This window comes from Podarcis liolepis (genome assembly GCF_965112155.1).
Source record: "Podarcis liolepis genome assembly, chromosome: 14".
NCBI classification, from domain to species: domain Eukaryota; kingdom Metazoa; phylum Chordata; class Lepidosauria; order Squamata; family Lacertidae; genus Podarcis; species Podarcis liolepis.
The window spans coordinates 44,799,126-44,806,779 of NC_139569.1; the positions used below are offsets into that span (position 1 = coordinate 44,799,126).

General features: G+C 39.9%; 1 protein-coding gene across 5 annotated transcripts; it reads left to right on the forward strand.

Moving 5' to 3' along the window:
• The first annotated feature begins 180 nt into the window (after positions 1-180).
• On the forward strand, positions 181-7,431 carry TERB2 (telomere repeat binding bouquet formation protein 2). 5 transcript variants are annotated; one of them, XM_083476029.1, is made up of 7 exons: positions 181-211; positions 1,869-1,950; positions 2,783-2,922; positions 3,232-3,293; positions 4,292-4,365; positions 5,677-5,765; positions 7,269-7,431. In XM_083476029.1, the coding sequence occupies exons 1-7, from the start codon at positions 196-198 to the stop codon at positions 7,412-7,414; spliced, it is 609 nt and encodes a 202-aa protein (XP_083332155.1). In that variant the 5' UTR covers positions 181-195; the 3' UTR covers positions 7,415-7,431. The 5 variants fall into 5 exon arrangements, with proteins under 5 accessions (XP_083332155.1, XP_083332156.1, XP_083332154.1 ...); XM_083476030.1 differs by lacking the exon at positions 181-211 and adding an exon at positions 303-330; XM_083476028.1 differs by lacking the exon at positions 181-211 and adding an exon at positions 321-345.
• Positions 7,432-7,654: the final 223 nt, after the last annotated feature.

A 7,654-nucleotide genomic window follows, 5' to 3' on the forward strand; every position in this document is an offset into this window, starting at 1 on the left:
AATATTTATGTCTGTAGACCATTATTATCTGGCTTACACAGGTTTTGCACTCATTACATTACACTACTGCAGGGCTAGCTGGGGTTGAAGGGTGCTATTTTTAAGGAGAAAGTCATACAAAAATGCTGATCAATTTCTATAAGGATTTTTTTAAATAAAAAAAACCCAAAACATTTTTTGCGATTTCCTGCGAAAATGTGGAAAACTGAATGTAAGATTGGAAAAATGAGAAACTGGGGAAACTGGCAGATTCATCCATCCCTTATTGTGATAGATGTACATAACTGTCAATGGAAAATTAAGTCCCTAATTTCACTATGACCCCATGTTGTAAGATGTTTTCAAGTAGGCTTTCCGTTTTACTGCCCTTTATGCTACCAAGACAGGCACTAGCAGCCGAAATATATCAGAAATCCTCTTTCACACAATTGCAACCTGCCATAGCTGGGCAGTCCCAGCAAGGCCCACCATCGGGGTAGGGGCCTAGCAATGGAGACTTTGCGCACAAGCCTTCAAAACCTAGATTTGACCTTGTTCATGATTAATTGATTTAAATTATGACAGGAACGCTGCAAAGTCAGTAGCATCGAAATAGCCTTTATTGGGGTGGGGGGAGAGACTGCCTCGGACACCCTCTGTGTGCAAAACGCCATGAATTCCTGTGAGGAAAAGCATGGTTTTTTTGTGGGTTCTCTCGTTTGTGTTCATTACACTGTGGAAAATGAGTGCACATATTGGTCAAATGTAGTTGTGGAAAGCAGGTGGAGACATATTCCTCCTTCCTTCGCTCTGCAGGATTTCGGTTTCACTGTATCAATAAAAAGGCGGGAAAGTGGAGGCCTGTCAGGGCCACCGTTTACCTCACAACAGGATGTTCAGGGGCTGCAGCGCCTGGTTTTCTCAAAGCGTCAGCCATGAGCTCCATGGCCTTTGGGGTGAGGGGAAATCACGACACTGAGGAAGGAAAGGAGGAGATCTTATATCCCTCAACCTGAGGAGAAGGTTGAGGGTGAAAGTAAAATTCAGTGTTTTCATTGAGGGCAGGGGTACCAAATTGAATAAAATGGGTTTTTTTGTGGGAGGACAAGTAAGCCCCGACTTGCAAAATCGATCCCAGGTCACGGAGCACTCACATCATTTGAAATGACAATGCCCATATACTTTTTTGGGGGGAGGGGGCAGCCCCGTCAAATATTTTATTTTGGCTCCTATGGGAGATGGGATTGAGAGGGGTTGGTGGGAGCAGCTAGCTTTGAAGGGACGGAGAGCTCCAGCACAGCAAACATTTATCTATCTTTCTATCTATCTATTGGTATAGAAAAAATAGGGGTGGTTGGCTTTTGCTGCCCAAGGGACCGAGTCCCCTAAGTCTATGATCGGTCAGAGATGAATGGATGGAGGCAGGAGGCCAAAAAAGCATGGCAGATCATTATTTTTTTTCTGTTGCAACCGAGTTATCTCCCCTCCTAGCAAGGAGGCAAGAGAGACTATACCAGTGCAAAGAATAATGTCGGCTCCGCAACCCTCAATATAAACTATGAACCTTTTGAGTTATCTCTTCACCTTGCACTCTGTTAAGAAATTCCCTGTAAAGAAATTCCTGTAAAGATAACATAAAGGAGAAAGTATTAAGAATACCATTATGTTTCGTTATTAAGCTGCCTTAAGCCTGTTATGCTAATAACTCACCCCTTGATTCTGATTGGCTTCGTTTTTAATTTGCATCTTCAAAGAAGTTTAATAAAGAATTAGTAAACAACAACAGTTCAATGCAAGGGATACATGTCTGCAAATTTCAAAACCCATATTTCAAAGAATAAGTATATTTTGAAGAAGAAAGATTATTCCCTTGTGGCATTTTTCTGCAGTTGCTGAAGGAGGAGTGATCACAAACCAGGATGCTGCTGATTATCTGTTCAGCAGTGATGCTTCCCACCCTGACACAAAAAGGTATATTTTGTAGCTGGCTTTATAGCTCAGTTTTTATCAATACCATACATGGTCTGAAGTCTGGGCATTGTACACTAGAAGTTTCTGCTTCTACTGCTTAATTTCTGGAAGGAGAAGTGTTGGGATGTAAATCAGGTTTAAAATATCCTTCTGTATTGGAAATGAAAGAGGTATCTCACAGATATTTAATAGCTTGGGGATGGAGGATATGCATATATTGTGGATTATATTGCCTATATACCTGAGAATGGAGATGATGTAAGGCTGTGGTTCCCAAACTCTCCCCCCCCCCAGCACATGAAAATTGCTGAGGCTTTTAGTGGACCACTTAATGATTTTTCTGGATTACTGTAGCAATTGTCATGTGCTACCTGTGCTAGATGCTATATCGTTTTATGTATTTTATAGTATTACAATTTGGATTCCATTATCTTCAAATTGGAAAACTGTTAAATACAATGTGGGAAATAAACAATGAAAATGCAATTAAAACTCAATATGAATATTTAATGTGCTGGTCTCCAACCACAAATCCACATATGGGCTGCAGAACACCTGAATGAAGTTCATGGACCACAGTTTGGGAACTCCTGATCTAAGGCATTTTGCTGCCAAGGCAAAATATCCTAGCAGCACTCCCTTGTGGTGGTAAAAAATATAGCAACAAATAAACTACAGTAATTCCATTTAAGGATGCCTCCAAATCCTCTACCTTGGCTGATCTTTGGAGGAATTCATCCTGCTTAAGAGTTACCGTAATTGAAAGCTGTAATTAAAGCAATTGTTTGGATGTTTCATATTCATTTCTGTAACACCCTTCCTCTTCCTCTAGAATACACCAGAGCTTAGATTATCTAGAAGACAGAGTCACTGTTTTTCATTCTTCTTATCTTACGGCATGTGTCAACTCTGAAACAAAAAACTCAACAGCATTAGGACACTTCCTCCTTCTACCTGCCTGCTTGCAGCAAGGTGTGTGGGCACGAGTATTTTTCCCCCGTTTCAATATTACACTTGTTATTTAAGACAGGGGTGGAAACCTTGGGCATGGGGTGTGTGAAAAGCAGTCCTTCGGTTTTCTCTGTTCAACCCTTGGCACTCTCACCAACCCAACACATCCCTCACCAACCCAGCTGAGTAGCTGCTTCAAGTGCTTTTGCCTGACTAAAATGGGTCCTTGAAGTACTTCAGCAGCAAACATTGTTAGTGAGTGATGGCCATTACACTGCATCATCTGATAAAGCTGCACAGAAAGCCTGATTCTTTTTGCAATCCCTACAGAAATTAGACAGAAAAATGGCAGCTTTATATGGGAGCAGATTTCCAACCTTCTGAAGTTGCAGGTAAGAAGAATATCGAATACATTACATGATTTTAATTTTAATTTAGTTATCTGTTTTGGTCTGTAACTTTTTTATTTTAGATTTTCACATACAGCATTTGTATGTACAGTATGGAATAGTACTCCAAAATGAAATAACTGAAATTTGCTGAAAGCATGAACTTGGTATGTAGTTTTCTTCCTTCAGAGCTGCCTGTCTTTCCCTCTGTGCTTCTCTGCCTGTCTCTATCTGCTCCTCCCTTTGCCTGTCTCCTGTGATGGCTGATGACCAGGGTACCAACTTGAAAAAAATATTGTGGGGCCTGGGTAAGCCCCACCCTGAATAAACAATCACATGATGAAGTGCACCAGCTCCAAGGGTCCCGTCATTTGAATGGGAATGCCCATCAACCTTGTGGGGGCCCAGCCCCTTCAAATATTTTATTGTGGGGGCTGATGACCCTTGGAGCTGGTGGGACAAAAGGCAGGGAGGCCAGAGGTGTAGCCAGAACCAATGACAGATGGACTGCTAGTTTTGACCCCATCCTCCTCCCTGCTCACTTATATAAGGGCAGCCCTGACATTAAGTCGGAAGGCAGGCAGATGGGGCCTGGCTGAGGTAGGTGGGGTAATGCCCCATTCTCTCTAACTGGTCAGCCCCCAAAGCTTATCTCTCTGCATGCTTACCCCTCCCTCTGCTTTACTGCCATACTCTCTCTCCTTCTGCCCATTTCTTTCTCTGTTCCCACCCATCCACCTCCATGCTAATTGCCTAATAAGGATGTGAGTCTTGTCCGTAGGAGGAAAAACTCAGTACCAATGACTCTCCACACAGGAGTGAAAGACTGAGCTTGATTCCGGTGTTATGTAGCTCAGCACTGAATAATGCATGGATTGGTGGCAATAATTAATAATACTTTTAATATTTTTGGAGCCAATTCCTATCTCTTTTATAAAACTGCATTGCTACATTGAGTCCTGTACCCAGTTTCAGCTATGGCCATTTTTTTATACCCACAGCCCAGTCAACCTGTTGACGTAAAGTGCCACAGGGTAGAAGAAGAGATAAAGGCCAAGAAAGGGTTGGAGAAAAGGTATATTTTGTATCAGATGATATTTTTGGAGTTCTGTAGTTTTATGCAGTAGCTAAAATACACTGGTGGTGGCATGTGTTCAGTGATAGTATGGATTAGCTAAAGTCACTTCCCACAGCTAGTTCTCAATTCTTAATTTTTTATTGTAAATGTCCGATATCATTACCACTCCACCAACAGTAATTTTATCAACGGTGCCCAGATTTTGAGTTGTATCCAGAGTTAATCAACACTGGAATTAATCAACATGATTAACTTAAGTCTATTAATTTCAGTGGATCTACTCTAAGTTGAGCTTGGATACCCGATATGAAAGCATTAATTAGCTCCCCTCACAGAAGGGAAGTAATTTGAACCAAAGAAAGTTAGTCTGCTCAACTGAGCTCCCACAGCCAGAAAAGATGTCTACATCAGGTTACTTAATGCATCTTGTTCCATTGCCTTGGCCTATTATTTTATTTATTTATTGAATTTATATACTGCCTGGAGGTCTCAGGGCAGTGCATACTAGAAGTCATACAGGGCGGTCTCTACAAGAAGTCAGTTATATTGGTTTTATTCCACTTTATCATATGGTGCTTCTGGACAGGTTTTGTTTGTGGGAATAGTGCTCCTCATGAATGCAGGTTTGTTGTTGTTTTTCTGTGTCTGCAAGATGTTATTGGCATCAAAATGCCAGCTTGTATGCTCCCCCACTTCATCTTGATTTTCCCATTCTTGGGGAAATCCTGTAAATTAAAGAAATCTGTTTCTGGCAACATATTTAGAATATATCGCTGGTTGTGTACACCAGCGATATATATTGGCATGTGACTGCCCAAAAGACTCATAGGAACTGTGGTTTACATCAGAGCTACAATTCAAAGCCCTCTTAACAAACCACAGTTCCCAGGATTTGTTGGGGAAATTATGGGCTTTCAGTGTATGTTCCATATGAAGTCACAACCTGTTCACAGTAAGCTCCCATGACTTCCAACCAAAGTAATTCCAGGGAATTGACAGTTCCAAGAATCTTTATGAAGAGAGGATGCCTTTTAACAGTTTGAACCTGTTTGCTTCATTAATATAAATGTCTGATGAATCATAGCTGGAGGCTGGGTCTAGATAATACAAAGCAGCACAAGTTAAAAATTATGCTCTTGTAAATCTCCTTCTTCAGGGCAGATTCTTGTCCCTTGAGTAGCAAGCTGATGGAAAACAAAAATAATAATCTGGAATTAAAAGACTTCTTTGGTGTTATATTGCTTGTTGTAAAAAACAAAAGGCTTTTGAAAGAGTAAATAATAGCAAAATTTCTGTCTGAAATTACAGTGAAGACAATCAAATCCCAGGGACAGTAGAAACAGTGAAGATGGCATATATTCCACTACAAGATTATCCAGCAAGCAATATGGTGATAGGTAAGAACAAAGCGTAGTTTAGGATTTATCACTATTAGGATTTATCACTACAGGTCATGCACATGACCTCAGTTTTAAGTACAGAATAAAGCCAATACAATAAAACACAAAACAAAGATTAAAAGCAGCAAATTTTCATCTGATCTTCATCAATGAATGGCAGACTATAACTTGCTCAGTTAGATAAGTTAAAAATCTATTGAAACCCCTGGTTCAACAACTGTGGTTTTCCTAGAGACACAGGCTCTGTACACAGTATACACCATACATTTAAAGCAAATTGAAGGGACATTCTTTCTCCCAAAGAATTCTGAGAACTATGCTTAATGGCTCACAGAGCTACAATTCCCAACACCCTCCACAAACTGCACTACAGGCATGCATCCTTAAGTGCATTTGAATAGAACTGGTGGGAGATATGTGACAGCCTGGCTTAGAGAAATGGCAGGAGACCAGAGTCCTTTGTGATAGCTACTTCTTTAGGAACTCACGTCTCAGTTTAGTTAGGTGAAGTTCAGCATCTTGAATTGGCCCCAGGAGCAAAGGTGAAGAATTAATTTTTTTAGAATTGGTGTAATGTGGGTGAATTTTCTACTAACTGAAGCTCCCAAAACTCCTGAAAGGGTGGTCCCACAGAACTCAGATTGCAATAATCCAACCATTACTCTAGCCAGATTACTGCTGTCCAGAAGTGGTCATAGCTGGCAAGCCAGACATTTCTGGTAAAAGGCACTCCATGCCACAGAGGCAACCTCTATCTCTAGTGACAAGACTGGACCTCAGTGTACCTTTAAAGGGTTTAATTAGTCTGATTCAATTCATTTCATTTCATCTGTTTTGCCAACAGTTTCTGAAAGGGCTGAAGTGAATTTGTTATTGATTTCAGATATTAAAATTGAATTAGATTTACAGAAGCAATCCTTTTCATCCAGTTTTAATAGTTTTTAAAAAGCTGCAGTCAAAATAATATTACATTTATTCATGCAAATAGACACAATTTAAATTAATGATATATATCTCTCTTTATATGCCTGTCCTTGGGTTATGACATCAGATCATAGAACTGTAGAGTTAGAAGGGACCCAGCCAGATCATCTAGTTCAACCCCCTGCAATGCAGGAATATGCAGCTGTCCCATATGGGGATCAGGACAAAATGAAATATGACACTGGAGAGTTATCCCTGAATTTTCTGTCTCTCTCAGAAAATTTCATTATTTTAAGAGCAGGTGTGTGTAGGATTGGGTTGTTGGGCTAGTGGAGGGCTTTTTAAAAACTCTTTCTCTGTTCCTCTGTGCTGTTTAAATCACCTTCTCTCAAGTTGCTAATTGTGTCCCATTAGTGGAAACACAAGGGTTCCCCAGCCAACAAAAAAAAATGCTTTGTAATTGAGCTACTTAAGGCCTTCCAATATTTCTTTCTGTGCTTTGCAACATTTCTTTCTGTGTTTTTTAAAACAATATTGAGATTGTGAAATGTGTCCCTTTTAACCTTTACTTCACAGGTTATCCTTCTGCTAAAGAGATGAACAAATTCCTTGGAGAAATACAGGATTTCATTCCTGGCTGCTCTGATTACTTGGCATACTGGATTCCAAATGAAACAAGTATTTTCTCTGATCGGAAATCAAAATTAAAACGGAAGTTATAAGTAACATTTAACAAACACTCCCTGCCTCTGAATATTCTTCCTTGTGATCCTCATTCTTAATTTTGCCAGATGTGCTTTACTCTGAATTTTATCCTGAAAGGATTGCCAAATTTACATTAGAACGTTTTGTCCTGCATGATACCTTATAATTTGAACAGTTAAATTCTGTAAATAATTTATAATTTCAGAACTACAAAGATTTTGTTTGATTTCTGTTCTATTACTAGAACTTACTTAAGC